Source organism: Gambusia affinis, linkage group LG04, assembly GCF_019740435.1.
Source record: "Gambusia affinis linkage group LG04, SWU_Gaff_1.0, whole genome shotgun sequence".
Lineage (NCBI taxonomy): Eukaryota > Metazoa > Chordata > Actinopteri > Cyprinodontiformes > Poeciliidae > Gambusia > Gambusia affinis.
Window position 1 is genome coordinate 12,544,305 of NC_057871.1, and position 17,403 is coordinate 12,561,707.

The 17,403-nt window shown below is 37.0% G+C and overlaps 1 protein-coding gene across 5 annotated transcripts in view; it reads left to right on the forward strand.

Moving 5' to 3' along the window:
• LOC122830212 (alpha-1,6-mannosylglycoprotein 6-beta-N-acetylglucosaminyltransferase B-like) overlaps positions 1-17,403 on the forward strand; it is a 115,654-nt gene that overhangs the window by 58,820 nt on the left and 39,431 nt on the right. For all 5 annotated transcript variants that reach the window (XM_044115386.1, XM_044115385.1, XM_044115387.1 and 2 more), the window contains exon 8: positions 5,296-5,465. In XM_044115386.1, coding sequence (XP_043971321.1) covers positions 5,296-5,465 — 170 coding nt within the window. The remainder of the gene's footprint in view (positions 1-5,295; positions 5,466-17,403) is intronic.

A 17,403-nucleotide genomic window follows, 5' to 3' on the forward strand; every position in this document is an offset into this window, starting at 1 on the left:
GAGAAGGTGAGGTTGAGGTTGGAGCGCTGTTGGATGGCAGTGCCAGCTTGTGTTGCCACCTGGGTTGTGCAACCTTCTTTAAAGGCCACAGTGCGTGAATGAGAGGGATTTCATATGTACACACACACACACCTCCATTCATGTGATTTTCTGGGCCAACAGATGCTGGGACATACATTAGCATTTGTCTGTTGTTAGCCTCTCTGTGATGAGTGGATCAGAGTGGAGTATCATCTCATACATGAGAGCCACTTCAGCTTTCCTGTTTTTCCAAAGACTTCACTTAGACATACACTGAAATGGCATTAAATGCTCCTCACGTTAGAAGGCAAACCGCACAAGAGTTTATTTACATGGGCTTTTACAGGCTTTCAGAAAAACAGAGTACATGGAGTTTTTTATGGCAGGAGATGCTAATGAGATGGATGTTAGAATAACCCTGATGTGAGCATGTAAAGGATCATAAGGTTGACTGAAGATTTGTATATGTCGTTACATCCGTGGAGAACTTTTTCAATTCGATACCTGTAGGAATTTTAAAGCAGAAAGGAACTTCAGACCTTTAAAGAATCAGAGTTTCCTGTGAGTGAGGAAACATTAACACTCAAACACTGAATTGCACGCAGGTCTCTGACAAGAGGGTTTTGACACATGTCTACGTGAAACACATACACAAGAGCAAACAATTCAAAATCTGTCTTCACGCTCGCGCACACCTGCCATGTGAGAGAAATATCCAGAGCAAAACGGCACCAGCTTCTCTTCTGTGACTGGATTCCCAGAGAGGAAAGTCTTGCTCCAAACTGTGGTATTTTCTCCCTGTTTATCTGTGTTTTCAGGTCCCTGAGTAAATATATTATATTCCCAAAAGTATGAACTCATCTAGTTTCACACATACGAACCTACTTTACTGGAACTAAGTGGCTTAGTCCAACTCCTGAACAACACCCCCACACCATAATCCCTTCTGCACCAAACTTTAAACTTAACACCATGCCATCAGGCAAGTGCTGTTCTCCTGGCAGCAGACAAACCTATGCTCGCCTGTTAGATTCTCAGACACGATTTCTCACTCCAGAAAACATGTCTTACTGCCACCAGTGGCCTACCTTACGCCACTGCGTCTGATTCTTCGCACTTGGTGATGCAATGTCAAAGTAGTGCAGCTGCCTTAATGCAGATCATCTACTTTGGAAACCTGCTCTCTTTGCACTGTTTTTGAGGTAATCAGAGGACCCAGCAAAGCAAATATTGGACAATGCTCTGTACACTGACCCTGCTCTGTGATTTTACATGACCTACCACTTTGTGGCTGAGTTGTCTATCCCAGTAACATGAATACAGGAATTCAGGGATATATTTTATTTTTAAATAAAAAGGTTTTATTGGTTCTAGTGGCCTTTCTCTGCCACTTTCCTGGCAGAGAAAGGGGGAAGACACGACACAAAGGTTATCAGGCACTCGAACCTGTGACGTTCGTGTCGAGGACTGAGGCCTCCATACGTGGGTTGTGGTTTACCCCTGCACCACTACTGCATCCCCAAATTGAGGGATAATTTTGGCTCTATGCTATATCTTAGTCAAAACCAGAAACTGTAAATAAAATTACCATGGAGACTAAGCAGAGGGTGGATTGTAGACTGTGCTGCCTGCAGAGCTGCACTGATTTTTTGGTGGGCTCCTCCAACTCTTTAGATGTGGGAAGATGTTACAGGTGGTGGTGTTCCTTAAAAATCTTTAACTTTTGTGTGCAGCAACAATCTAAGCTAGTCCTAAATCTATAATGTATGTATTTAATTACAACATAACAATAAAAGTTTTTCCATTTCTGTTTCTTATGAACCTGTGTGAAGTGTAGAATAATCCTGTACAGGTTTGACGGGTGAAAACGTTTTTGATTTTGAGTGAGTGATGATTAAACTCATGCCCCGTACCTTTCTAAACTGTGATATACTATTTAAAGAAGAGCTAAAACAAAAGCTGCAAATCAAAATGCATTTTTGTCCCTAGGGATATGCCTCCCTGGGCAATGAGCCACATTATCCAAATCAAAAACCTCCAAAGTCCTGCATTTCAATAGTGGATCTATTTTATTGATATTTACCAGACATGAGAAATGCAATTTTATTTCATAACTAAAATGCTTTTTGGGGATTTCTTTTTCTTTTACCTTTCCATAGCTGCTCTGTTCGGATAAATTGGAAAATCCTTATTTTACTCCACTAGCTATAAACAACTGGCTGTCTATAAGATTCATCCCTTTTGCATAGTTTTTGCTTTTTAAAAAAAGAAAAAAAGAAACACCCTGTACCTAACACCATCTACAGGAAAAAGCTGAGAGTGAGCAGTATTGGCGTCATGCATTTTTACTTTTGCCATCTGCCATCCAAACTCTAATTTAGTTTCACTTATCTTTTTTATGAAGCAGAACTTAATAGAGCAGGTTTATTAAATCAGGCAATTTTGCATGCCAGATGGGGTTTCACTGAAGCGCCACTAAGCTGCGTACATATCATTATTCTCTCTTTTTTTGTGCAATTTAGGTACATTGTAGGTGACAAGAGAATATCAGGGCCACTCTAAGAAGAAGTATAACGCTCACCTGTGTACATATGTAATATTTTGTACATCGTTAGCTCTTAAAAAATGTTGTTGATTGTTTATAGAGATTTTAATGGGAGATAGAAACTGAAAAATTCCCACTTGGACATGCTGTTCCTCATATTTACAGAGATCTGCTGAGGCATTTAGCAGCAAAAAAGGCAGATGGCTCCCTGGGGAGGTGGTAAACACTGAAAAGTGTTAAAGAGCGTAAACACGGGACACAAACATGACATGAGATGCAACTCAGTCATGTAAAAAAAGAACAATTTTGTTCTCAGTCCATTCTGCTGCCCATTAACATGTTTAAAAAATGTGTTACAGAAGATGAAAGATATTGATTTTTGTTGTTATAATTTGCGTCGTACAGTGGTGCTGCATGTTCGCCTGTGCATAGGCATGCATTTGATTTTTCATTTCAGTATTAGTGCTTCACAAAATAATTAGGAAAGGAGATTTGAATTAGTGGAGTTCTTTGCAAGCTTTGGATAATTACTTATTTTAATCTTATTTAAGATTTGCAAAATTACAGACACAGGACACTTTCATATACAAGTGGAGTGAAGTAAAATGCAAACTTGCTGGCAAACATCCCTTGGTTGGCCTTAAGCTCATTATGCATGTTTCACGGTCCAAGTTGTGGGATCTGTTTGCCAGTAGAAGCAGCTGGATGTGCTCATGCTGTGTTGGTTAATCAGGATTACTCAGCAGAGCACCGTTTGGACATAGCTATGCTTAATCCACTGTGAAAAGTAACGTGTTGCTCAATTCCCAGTGGGTCACAGTAATTATGCAGCTGTTAACTAGATGTGTTTGACAGAAATGTGCCCTGTTGGTCCAACACTGTGAAAAAATGCCACATATTAATTGGGATAACTCCTTTAAATGTTCTATATAATTATTTTTAAAGCACAGTTTTCACTTGGGACTGCAAAGAATCTGTTGTAGCGGATATCTGTTTTGGCATATGGTTCAAGTGAAATGAGCTGTGCATTAATGTCCATGATGGTGGAATTTTTTTTTTTTTTTTCTCCCTGTGTGCATCCAGGGCGCATGGAGAGATAATTCACTGGGGATTTCAGGGAATTAATCTTCATTTCCTACATTTTTTTTTCCTTTTGAAGAGTTTGGAATTTGAATAATTCTAATCCTCAAAGTCATTAAAAATGTTGGATTAGTTCACTTCATAATAACAGATTAAACTCTGTGTAAGAAGTTATTTTTATGATCACCAAATATGCTATTTTGAACATCCTTTTTGCTATCCTTCTTTACAATCTTTAATTTCAGATCATTTAGAGCAACACCTTTTTTTAATGTCGATGTGAGTGGAGAGAACCTGCAAAATTGTTCTAGCCTCTTTCCAAATTGCAGCCACTTACACCTATGAAGTATATGCGTGCACTGCTGAGTGCTTATCTGTACTGCTGACATGTAATAGCACACCCACTGAACTGTCAAACAAGAGAAGAGTTGCAGGATCACAAGTCATCCCGGTTTTTAAAAACGCTCTCTTACATTTTAGACCAAGAGATTGGTATCGACCACTTCAAAGTCATGACACTTTGGTGAATTACTTTTACAGCTACTCAGACACCTGTTTGGAAAAATAGAGACAACACACATCATGTCAGCATGGCTGAACTCAAGGTTCAAAACACTGGGATTTTAAAATGTCAACAAAGGAGCAGAGGCAGGGAACCAGAGCTAAATCATAAAATCTTCTGAATGAATGTCAATTTTATCAGAGGAGCTACAACAAATGTAGCAATCCATTCATTTATTCATCTGACTTCATGGTCCTTGAACAAACTATGTCACATGCTGTGAAGGTCATAACAATGATACAAATGTTTGGAATGATAACACTCAATCAAGCAAATGAAACTATGAAGGGCAACAGTTGAAACTTTTAACAAGGAAGAATGAATATTGTATCTTTAAGTCGTTCCAAATACACACACCCATTTTCCCATATCAGGACACGGCACCATTTGTAGTGACTGATGTCCTATTGAACCATAACAAATCCACTTACTTGTAGACCTAAGTATAACAAAAGCTAAAAGTGAATTTAATGTGCAATGAAAAGTTTAGACTGGAAGTGGGGTTTTAAAGTTTAAAGTCTGGATTGGTGTTTTCTGCAGTCATTGTTATGTTTTAGATTTACTCATTGAAAAAACAAGCAACAGTGTGTTACTGGTTGAAATATATCTTTATGTTGATTAAATTAATGTTGGTGCATGTGCTCTATATTTTGTCCTTGTTTATTTCTTTTGTATAAAAGTAAAAAAAAATCTTGAAACCATTTGAGAATTTTCTTAAGAAACTCATGTTTCACCCACCTCCATCAACATTTTGAACCTAAACAGCACATGAGGCCTGTAAGGTGTTCAATAACTTTGGTAATCTGTTGTTTTTAAACTGTTGTGTATGTTATCAACTATTTTTAGCTGCTTATATGTTTTATGTGTGTTTATTATCTGTTTAAGCAGCTGGTACTATATAATACACACACTTGAATCAATAACTATTCCATTGTATTCTGTTCTCATTCAGTCTACCAGAAGAATACTATAAAAAGTATCATGAATGCAGATACATGTTCTGAAGGCGAAGGAGAGTTTTTGTGGTTCTTTTCCAAACATCTCTGTAAATCTCCTTTCATTACAGTATACTTTTTCCCCCTTTCAGATCCTAATCCATGTGGGATTCCTAACAGAGGAATCTGGGGATGTTTTCAGCCCGAAGGTGCTGAAGGGGGGACCGCTAGGGGAAATGGTCCAGTGGGCCGACATCCTGACTGCCCTCCATGTTCTGGGACACAACCTCAAGATCTCCATGTCTGTTAAAGAGCTTCAAGGGTAAGTTCTATATTTACAGCCAAAAAATTTTTTTTTCTTTTCTTTTCTTTGAAGAGTGTCTTACATAATCAAAAAGGTCTAGAACAGAAATGACACAATGTTAATGGGTATTGCAAAAAATATTTATTTACTTTACAGAAATAAGAAAACAGATGTGTCACATATTTAACTTGAATGCAAAACTTGCATTTGACTTGTAAATAAAAGAAGATCTTTGAAACTTGGATGTATTGAGTCGACTAAATTACTTCCAGTCTGACTTCTCTCACCTCATATTGGCCCTGCTTCGTCTTCTTGCATCTTTCACGAACTATAGCAACAGGTTTTTGTGATATTAAATATTAGCCATTAAAATATTTCTATTTTAGTCTAAAACACTTGTATGTCTTTAGCAGGTGGTAGGAATTGCAAACCGACAATCCAAGACTTGAAATGAGTCTTTGAAGAGTGTTTACATAGATGGGAGGTGTTTCAATTTGTAGGCTGAACCCTACAAATACAGAAAGTCTTTACAACATTGTGATTGAAACATCTGTTGACCTAACACTTGCTAATATTGTTACTGTACATTGCAGTATCAGCTTAATGTAACAGCAAATCTGTTACATTAAGGCCGAGAGCAATGATGAACTGTTCAGAACTTTTTTTTCTGCATCCACATAATCTTTGAAGCACTGCAGAGGACCTGGTGCTTGTCACTAGTCATACATTTAGAAAATTAGCTATACAAATAATTTGTTCATACAAGAGACTCACTGTTTCTATACTTACAATGTCAACTCTCTCTAATAAAAACACTAGTAGTTGCTTTTGTGAATACGCTGCAAATTGTCGACCTGAATGTGATAGAACTCTGCAATCTAATTAGGCCTCATTTCTACTTAGCCCAAAGATTAGGCTAGAGGATGCTAAAGTCCTGTTGATTTGTCTCTATATTGAGCTCATTGATGGTAGGACTACGTTCCTTGGTCTTTTTTTCCTGTGTCAGCATCCTTAAATGTTTCTGCTGACTGAAACAGCAGTAGATCCAACACAGAGACAAGCAGATTGATCTACATCTGCCAACCTGGAGAAAAAAAATCCTCCAGGCTTGCTCTGTCTCTAGTTTATGCAATCTACTTTATGGCCTTGACTGAGAATAAAACTCAAAGGATGTCATCTTGAATGGAGATGGCTCATTAATGTTTTAATATGGGTCTATAGTGTTCAAAGAACCGAATCATTCTGCACAAAGTCCAACTTCAACTCTAACTTAGGACAAGTTAACACCAGTTATTTTGTTCTAGTCTCGTATTCTGTGCAAACTGTGGAAGCTGTTTCATTGATCTGTTGTTCATCAAAACTCTTAAAGCAACAGTAGGTCTGTAATTCCTCTCACAGGGACCTTGACACAAACATGTTATTGATAATAATGTAAAAACTTTGTTCACTTATTGCATCACTGATCAAATCGATTAAGGGAAACCAATGATGCTTGAAAGACAATTCACAGATTTTCACTAGTGGGAACATACTATCCAGTCCCATATTTTCAGTGTTTTAGTGATGTGTAATTGCAGAGTCGAGCACTTTTTCATGGGTCGAGACCAACATTAGCCGCCTTGCGTTAGGCATGGTTTGAAAAGCATGAGAATAGATTGTTTACTTTCTGCTACCACTGTGGAACGTTTTGGGAAGTAAAGCAATTGACAACAATTAAAGTATTCATGCCATGGGCAAAATAAACATGTTTTTTCCATGTTGTTATTCTGTTCTTTATTTAATTCAGCAGCAAAGTATGTAAAAGCCATTACAAATTCATTCCGCTTCTCAGTCCAAACACAGATTTCTCCCAGCAGCTGAACCGTCTGAGAAACAGTAGACTGAGTTTGTTTCTGAGTTTTATTTTGCTTTGATCCAACATACCATAATACCTTCTGAAAAACTTAATTACATTAGCGTAATGACAGGAAAAATGTTGGCTATTAAAACATTAAAAAGACATTAAAAGGATCCAAACTGGTCTTGGCTTCCCCAGAGGGGTAAGTATGGACAAGGTTACATACAGCTAGGAGACTCAATACACACTTCTTTTTATTTATTCTGGTCAATTCAGTTCTGGTTATTTATGCAGCACCAATCCATATCATTACATATACATTATGTAAAAAACAACTAACAGTTAACAATGGCTGGCTTTTTGAAAACACCTTTATTGTTTTTCCTTACTGAAGCTAAAGTACCTTGTAAAAGATTAAAACCCAAATCTTAAATGTGTTATAAACTTATCAAAATCTGCAGAAGTGAACTACATCAATGTTTCATATAAAAATGGTACAACCTACAAACATTGTTCCATTTTTACACAATCCTTTCCTGTAGCAATAACTTGCATCCTCTTGCACAGGTGCACACCGAGGCTGGCATTTGGAGGTCATTTCTGTAGTGTTTTCAAGTGCAATTTATTTTCCTGGAAGTTGGCGACATGAGGACACACAGCAGAGGGTCCTGTCATCCCTGCTGGTTCCTGACGTAAGCTTGGTGTATAAGAGGTCTTATGTTCTCTTTCCACTGCTGCACAGACTAATATATATACACTTTGGCAAATGAATTAGTTTATGTATTTCTCATCTTCCCTACACGGTGTGTGTGCGTGTGCGTGCGCGTGTGTGTGTGTGTGTGTGTGTCTGGATTGCCATGTGCAAGCATGCGATTTTGGTTGCCGACTAGTGATTTTGCCTGCTTTTCTGACTACCTTTGAGAGTTGTTCTTGGGTACACAGCGCAGCTGTAATTGGCCGCTGTGGGGATGATTAGGTCCAAACTTGTATTTTATAGTTACCGGCCACCACTGAGAACAGGTGGCTGGACATTAGTCACTGTGTTGACCAAAAATGTCCACAGAGAATTACCGTAAGCTTCTTAGCAATTGAAAGGAACTTTTCTTCACTAGAACCTGGATCTGAATCAACTGAATTTGTGCTAAATAAATACTAAAGTATTTATATAAGGTTTTTCATCCAAAATGCTGTAAGTCAGTGGCTCTCAATTATTCTTCTGTCATGCTCCGCTTTTTTTCTGCAACAACTTCAGTTTTAAGTTAATGCAGCTCATTTTATTGTTTTAAGTCTTACACGGTACATTTCAGAACTATTGGAGAGTGAACTGATAGTAATTTAAAATAATACAGCATAATTAACTGTCACCTCAAAAAAGGTTTCATGTTAGTCAGTGGGGTAAACTGAACTTGGACGTTGTTTTAAAAATGCTGCAAATTAGCTTAAACTGTAAGCACTAGAATACAACCATGGAACTGCTGTTCTGTTCAGTTTGTCTATGTTAATGTGTGTCCGTCCCTATCAAAAAACCTAATTAATAAATAAAATTATTAAGTGGTTTTAACTCAGTCTGAAACATTCAAAATGGAAAATTACACAAAATTTTCCATTTAAAAAAGAAATAATAATTAATAATAATAATTAAATTGTATTCTATCGTATCGGAAGATAGGAAACGTGCATAAAACTTTGCATTCACAGTGAAACAAAGAGCTATGTAGGCATTGGCATATTTTCTATTCTTTTCTGGCCCTGTATCTCCGGCTCCCGTTTCTCTTTACACTGATTCAAACGTCTCTGTCTCTTTTCCTCCATCAGTTCAGTACTCTAGTTTACCTGTATATGCTATTTCCTCTACTGGGTTGAACAGCTTGCCTGTTGATTAATTTGAGCACTGCTGCCACCTACTGACTGGAGGCTTGTTGTTCAAGCATGAAATGCCTCACAGGCACGCCCCACTATTTGAGGAGTACTGTAGCTTTCAACTTGCAGCTTTTACCTGCATGGTAAAGGAAAGGTTTAAACAAAGACAGTACATTAATCAGCTGTGTGTCTTAAAACATCCTGAAACTCAAATGCATGACAGCCAGATTTAATCTGTAAACAAGCTGAATATAAACACAAAGTTAGCTATTTTTAAATCCCCGAAATCACTATTTAAATCATGTGTTTTTCCATGACTTCATCTGATATATTATTAGATTTTGCACAAAGAAAAACAAACAAAAATTAACATTTTCTTAGAAATTGATTGTTTTTATCTCATGTTTTCTGTTTGTGTTCTGGTGACTTTTTTCTGGTTTTGCTGTGGTGCATCACATTTGTGGCGAGACTTGAAAATTAATGATCACAACCACTTACTTCCGATCTGACCTATTTTTTGTACATGACTGGGGAGAAATTTAAGTCTCTGATTGTGCTAAGCTGGTTGAGATGAACCCAAAAAACATGTATTCTGTTTCTTTCCTTTCACTATTATTTAAATTTTATTGTATCACATAAAATCCCCATAAAACATTTTTCAAGACAACTTCTGTGGTTAAAAAAACATAAAAAACCCTCCTATTTGAACTGCCCTGTAGAGGGATTGTGTTGTCTTGAATGTACAAGCAACAGAGAGATAAAGCAGCATCTTATTCTCAAGGGTGTCCATGTGTAGATGGATGGCTTAATATGAAAATATTCCCAGAGAATGCTATCTCTGAGAAACTGAAGAAATTGAAGTTGAATAAAGTGCTGAGTCTGCACATTTCACAGAAGGCACTTTTTGAATTCATATATGCAAATCTTTGATGTGAAGGTTCTCTGATGAATGTCATCCTTTAGTTGAAAATCTTGAATTGTCCTTCATTTATGCAGAAACCAGAAAATTGTCTCCATTTACTGCCTTTTACTCGCCCATACACAATACCAAACACTTAATTCAACACAAAGCTTTGCATGTCATTATCTGTGCTGAGCATGCAGTCCTCACAATGTGGCGTACTCACTAACTTGATAGAAAGGAAGCTGAAATTGGCACTAGTTAGATGGGTGAGGTGACTGAGGTGTATTGGTGTGAAAGGAAGGAAAGGTTTGGTTCTGTCTGCTCATTACAGCCCAGAGGGACCAGCTCACCGACGGTGGCTGCAGTCATAACAGAGGTGGGCGGTCAGCACCTTTTGTGCCTTTTCCTGTCATTGCTGCTAAGTGACATATAGAGGGTTCAGTAATACCAGGAGATGAAAGAACCTGCCACAGGCTAAAAAGTAATTGCCTTTTGCACTGCTTTGCCCGCAGCTCACACACAGTTATAACTTGTGTCGAAGAAGTAGCCTGGAAGAAAGTCAGTGTTTTTCAACTCCTGTGTTATAGAATAAAGCAATGTGTGTAGCTTGAAGAACTGCAAATGAACATCAGTTTGAAAAAGCATCGACACTATCTGAACTTGGTGAGATTTTGCCACCACACAACCTCAAATATTTATGCTAAGTATGTTGCTTTTATGTGATAAACCTAGATAAAATAGTGCATACTTGTAATGTAGGGTCATGAAATCCAAAATCTAAAGGATAATTTGACCTGCATTTAATCATGTTCATGTACGTGCTGCTCAACGTGTTAATAGCAGGTAAATTATGACTTTTCTCATGTAATCCCACACTTTGTCCACACTGAAAAACAAAACCAGGCTTCAACTTTCAGCATGAGGATTTTATTATTTCCTATTTCATAGTTACTATAAAAGACTGTTTTCCATCCATCCATCCATTTTCTATACACCCTTTGTCCCTAATGGGGTTGGGAGGGTTGCTGGTGCCAATCCCCAGCTAACTTTCCGGGCGAGAGGCGGGGTTCACCCTGGACAGGTCGTCAGTCTGTCGCAGAAAAGACTGTTTTATTTTTCAAATTAAAATAACAAGACTTTTTATTCCAGGGACTTGGTTTTAGGGATTAGTTTAGACACTGGCACATAAGAGAGATTATTGGGTAATAATGTAATGAAATTAGCAAGTGCCCTGTCAGGGATGCTGAATAGAGTTATTACACAATTAAAACATTGCTAAAAGCAGTAATACCCATATCACCCACTTTTAAAACTGTGTTCTGCTCTATAAATACAGTGTCTACAACTTTATTGCAGAGAAGGACCTTTTTTACAAGTCATACCTGCTCTGTCCCTTCTTCGGCTGCCTCTAAACTGTTTTCTGAAAAAGATTTTAAAAAATAATCTTCACTTCTTTTTCGTGCTCACTGAAATGCCTTTTCCTTCTTGCGCACTGTTTCTTCCTCAAACTTGAGCCATCAAGTAACGCCATCTCAGCTGCAGGTTAAATATTGTTTGCTATGGAGATTAGTCTGCAGCAAAGCTGGGGTTGGAGGTGGAATGACATAAAACTAAATATTTTTTTGAAGAAGTAACTTTGCACATATCCATGTTTAATCTGTTGAAATATCCCTTAAGAACATTGTGTACATTGAGGATGTTTGTTTGTCCATTATTTTAATTTTTTCTAAATATATTTATCTATGTATATATATTTTCTGATTACACATTGCAAAAAATGATTGGGCTGCAAAATGAAACGGTTGGTATCACTGTTGCCTTACAAAAAGATGTTTCTAGGATTGAATCCTGACCTTGGGTTTTTCTGCATAAAGTTATAAAGTCTCTTGTCTCCTGGTACTCTGTCTTCCTCCCGCAGTCCAAAAGCACACGACTGTTTGTTTAACTGGTGTCTTTAAATTGTCCCTAGTTGTGAGTTCTTGTGGTGGACCCAGTGATGAACTGACCACCTGTCCAGAGAGGAGTCCGCCTCTCACTCAATGATCGCTGGAGATAGATACCAGCTCCCAGAATCCTCCCCACCCCACAGATTCAGACACAAATTGTGAATATTAGCATTTGCTTTTTAGCCTCTTCTCTCCCTCCTTTCGTTAATCTGACTCAAACCCAGCACAAAAAGAAGCCAGTGACCTCAGTTCAATTTAAATCTTTACTCAGACTAACTATGAGCTACGTTGTTATGCCCCCACACAGAAAAAACATCCCATACTGCAGGAAATGTAATTATCAGTAATGAAACAAGTTCTATTTGCTTTGTTTTTATGTCTCATTTAAACAGCTACTGCAGAACTAGCTTTACTGTTGCTGTCCCCATTTCGAGAACTTTAATGTTTCTCTTTTCTGTTTGCTTCATGGTGCATTTCAGCAGTTTTATTCATTAAAAAGGATATAACTGAGTCAAAGTATGACCACAAAGTGGGCTGCAAATGTGAGGGAGATGCGTTTTTCCATTAAAACTTTCACTTATGGGACAGGTTGCACTTGATCTTAGGTATTATAATCGTTAATAGAAACTGTGCTACAATGAAATGAATGGAGAGTGTTTGTGTGGGTTTATCACTTTATCGTTTGTTATGTTATTATAATCTAGAGTCAGAAAATGGGCTTTATGTGTACCCCATTTTGTCTAGCTTAAGCTTTTGCAGACCCTTTCTCCACTTCTTTCAGTTATTTTTTCTTTTCAACCTTTATTTTTCTTTTTTTTTCTCTTTCTGCTGCATATCTTTCTTTGTTGTTGTTGTTTTTTTTATTACCTCTGTCTCCCTGCAGCTGTTACCCTGTAAACTCCAATCAATGTGCTTGTTAGCAGCTTCCCAGATTTTTTGGGCCTTACATCATTCCTGCTGTTGCTTCTCCAGCTGCACGGACACAGATCACAGTGCACAATTGATAATGATTTCCCATACTCTTTGTTTGAATTTTAAAGCGTGGAGGGATAAGAAGATTACTTTAACTTTTGTAAATGTAAATTTTGAAAGTGGAGTGAGTTTTACAAAGGGGAATCATGCTTTGAATGTAATGACTTGAGGTTAATAGAGAGGAGCAAAACTAGAACAATGACTTACAAGTCATAAAATCTGCAGTAAAATGTAAAAAAAAAAAAAAAAAAAAAGAGGTATTTTGCATTGAACAAGGAAACCTCATGCAAAAAAATAATAATTCTGACTGGATGATTGTTTCTTTGTTGTAGCAGCAGTAAAATCTGTCCAGCAAAAGTGGTGTCATTTGTAAGTAAAACACATTTGTAAGTTGAACATCAGAGCTGAGCAAAAAATCTCATCAAATCTAAGGAGTTGTTACGGAAAACACATTTTAGTGGTCCAGCAAAATAAAATCCAAGGCTTGTACAGAAAAAAAAAAATTTGTATGGTGTCCAAAAAAATAGTTAATGTTCTTCATAAAATTACCAGGGAAACAAAGATATAGATTATAGATCAAACAAAAGGTGTTGGGGAATTGGAGTATGGTAGATTAGTCAGGGACTCTTTACTCAAGTTTGTTTTGGAGTAAAAGTTACTGAATATCGGTGGTTCTACTCACTTAAATTGAAGTCAAAGCAAAAAACATAGTCAATAAATGACATACTATCACTTGCACCAAAAATTGTTCATTAATTTCCAGTTAAATTTCCTAAGAAAAAAATTCCAAAATGTGGTTAATCTGTATCAACCGTCTGACATAGATGATGTTGCGATGTTGATGATGTTTCTTTGCATTTTTTGTCGCCGCCCAAATTCGTACTAAATTTTTCAAATTTTTGTGGCCAGAGCCTCATAAAATCCTTGTAAGGGCTTCAGGGAGTCCTGGGGTCCCACTTTGGACACCTCTGATGTAGGCATCCTTCATTTAAGCACTCAGTCAGCGGCGGCTATTATGGTTCAGAGTCGGTGGCTTTTCTAGAGTTCAGAAAGTGAAATAAATTCCATATAATTACAAAATTTCATACTACTATTATTACTTCAAAGCAAGCTGTGTGACTTGTTGCCATGGCGACCAATCTAGAGTCTGTACAGCGCGAGTCTCTAGGAGCAACAAATACCTAATGGAGACCTTGAACACTTAAAACTTATGGAACATTTATTAATATGGTAGTAAGTAGATTAGTTGAAAAATGCAGTTGGAGCTGCAGAGACGTGGAGATGAAGGCAGTTTCCATCTCTGTGTTTGTGCCGCTTCAGTCCTGGGAGAGGATGAAAGACTAAGTGCGGTCTCACTCTATTGGCTGCAGGGTCAGAACTGTTAGCTTTGTTTAAAATTAAGTGTAGATGTTTGATGGACTAGTACGGTGGAGAAAGATCTGTCAAAGATTTGTTGCTACGGTCTGTTTCTGCATTTCTTCTCTACAGTGGGGATAGTTCAACAGGATCCAAGCTCCTCAGACATGTGTATGAATGCTGAATAAAACTGATTTGTCAGATCTTGGTCCCCTTGTTGGGCCTTTAATTCAGGAGATATTGGACAGGAAAGTAGTTTCATATAACACAACTCCTCCTAAAGTACACTGTCCATCTTTTTATTACATTTTCATTCCACTCAATAAAAAAATAGGCATTTCTGTGGATAGTCATGTTGGAAAAGATTATTAATCCTTAACTAGATTAGTTGAAAAAAGAAGTCATTTTGTACCTTATTTTAAAAAGGAATCTATTGGCTTCACCTTCTTTAACATTTTTGTCATCACAAACTTCAACTTTTAATTGTATAATAGAATATCACAAAGTAGTTCAGAAATATGAAACAGGAGAGGAAACATGCTCCTTTTTTAAATGAAAAATTTTGAAGTATTCTTGCTTGTATTGAGTCCAGTTAACTCTACACTTAAGCAAAACCACTGCAACCAAAATTATTCGATAAGTTTGTGATTAGCGTGAGAAATGTTCAGTGGTCATGATTACTTATCCAATAGATTAAACGTCTTAAACAAATTTGATGTGTGTATTTGAGTCTACTGATATGATAGTTTGAAGAAATTTGAGGCAAACTATATATATATATATATAATTAAAAATTTGACATCATTACCCATGACTTTAGCCACATACTTTTGTTGGATTATGTTACCCTTTATACAGAAAGCAATATATTTTGGACACGGCAGGATTCCTCTGATGCGGTTTAGCCAAAATTGCTCTTTAGTCATTTAGAAAAAGTTTATTTGCTTTATTTGCTTTCCATTTGCTTTATTTAATACACTTGTATAACTTTACAAACTGTAAAGTTAAACATCACTGTTTTAGACCTTAATAGTGTGTTGTTCTGAGGTTTAATTATTAAGTAATTTTATATGGTAGAGTAACTCTCTGAGAGATGGCACAATGACACCAGTGCAGTGAGGTGCAGCTGAACAAATTAAATCTTTGACAGAGGAAGAGAAATAATGAATGCAGGACTAAAGTATTATTAAATTATCTTTTATAGGCTTTCACCGCAGTGGTGCATGACTACAAGTGACACATGAGCATGGAGCACCTCCAACGCAAGCACAGTCATATTTTTTAATGTGGGGAAATCTGAAATTATCCAAAAACATAACGATAAAGCAAGTTACATGGTCAGATAAGCCATCACAGAATAAACTAAATTATGTTTGCAGAATGTTTGGGAAAGTGTGTTGTCTGAGACAAGTTCAGCTAAAATAAATGCAGGAACTTCTTATCTTTCACGTTTTGAACAAGCTTGACGAACCCAATGTATTAAAGCTCTTCTTGTTCGTACATTATCCTCAAACGAGCAGCTGAAGGAGCTGAGACAAGCACACTTCAGAAGAATCCTTTGGAGATGTTAAGCTGTAACATGAGAGTCAAATAAAACATGCATGAGGATGCCATCAGTTTCTCTATTTCATAAATGCTTCAAAAGTTTTTATCGTCAAAGCCAGAATTAATCTAATGTCAGCAGCCTGACATTTCTTTGCATTGTGCAGAAGAAAACTGGGCCATTTTAAGGCACTCAGCCTTGAAATTAGCCTGAGTAAAACGGTGCTGATTTCTCTACATCTAAATAGATTTGCCTTTTTCCTGACTTTAGCCTGTGTTTGTAATTTCTTTACTTTGTTCCTTTTATTGCTTTTTGCATATTTGATGTTTTTCAGTGAAGTCTGTGAAATAAGTGACGTCAAGGACAGAAATTAAGCCATAAAACACTTTGACAGCTCATGTTATCTCTATCAGTCAGTAAAAAAAAAAAGAAGAAAAAAGTCAATACAGCTTGTTCCCAGACAAACAAACATTGTGTTTCTGCTCCGTCTGTGAGAGATTCAATAACATCTTTCTCCTGCAGAGACCTGGAATGAGGTCCAAACACTGAATCACCTTCCTCAATTCTAGCCTAAATACAAGATATCAATTGCATCTATTACAGACAGACATTAAGACCAAGTTTGGCTCTATAACAGTTTTCTCACAGATTACTGTTCATCATCCAAAGATATCAATGAACAATATGGCACAACTTCTTACTAACTCTGCTTAACAACATGGTTCTTAACCTAAACTCACTGTCAGAGCGTCAATCAGAGAAGCTCAGGTAGCATAACAATGTAGCATGACAACAAGGAGTCGTGCACTCAACCAATCTGTCAATCATGGAAAACTGCAAAGAAAACTATAAAGGCTTAATCACACTGTGAACCTAAACGCAATTAGGGATCTGTAACAAAAAGCAAATATGCATGTTTCCAGACATTTTCACCTTTTTTTCTGACTGAACTAATCAATTGGGCAAAAATATAAGTCTCTAGATATGTAAAGCCAATATCATAAAATACCTGTAGTTTGTCTTTTAGAGCATTTAACCTAGCAACAAGTCTAGCTTCAACCAAAAGGATCTCTCAAAGCAGCCACAATAAACAAGATAAACAGTTCACACTCACCTTGGAGATAAATACCCAACATGCTCAGGCACTTTGTTCACCAAAATGTGCAAGTGCTTTGCTTTTGGCAGAAGTTTGTCTCAAAGATGGAGAGACAAACACTTTTAAATTGAGCTCAGACTGAGCTACACTGGTTGACTGGAGACAGCTGTGAGATTTTCAGGCAGCATTTCAAATCCAAACTATACCTGTCAAGTTGTCAAACACTCACTATTAATAGTATTAATATTGATGAGGAAGTGCAAGCAGAGCCTCATAGACTCTAAATGAAAAATGCATAGATTTTGGATTTTATGTGCATGATTTTTTTCTGCTAGTTCCTGTCAATTTATTCTCTTGAGCTCCATTATATATTGGATCTCAGTCATCATCATAGTTCATATATTATATTCGATTGACAGAACTCTTAAATGCTCACACGAAT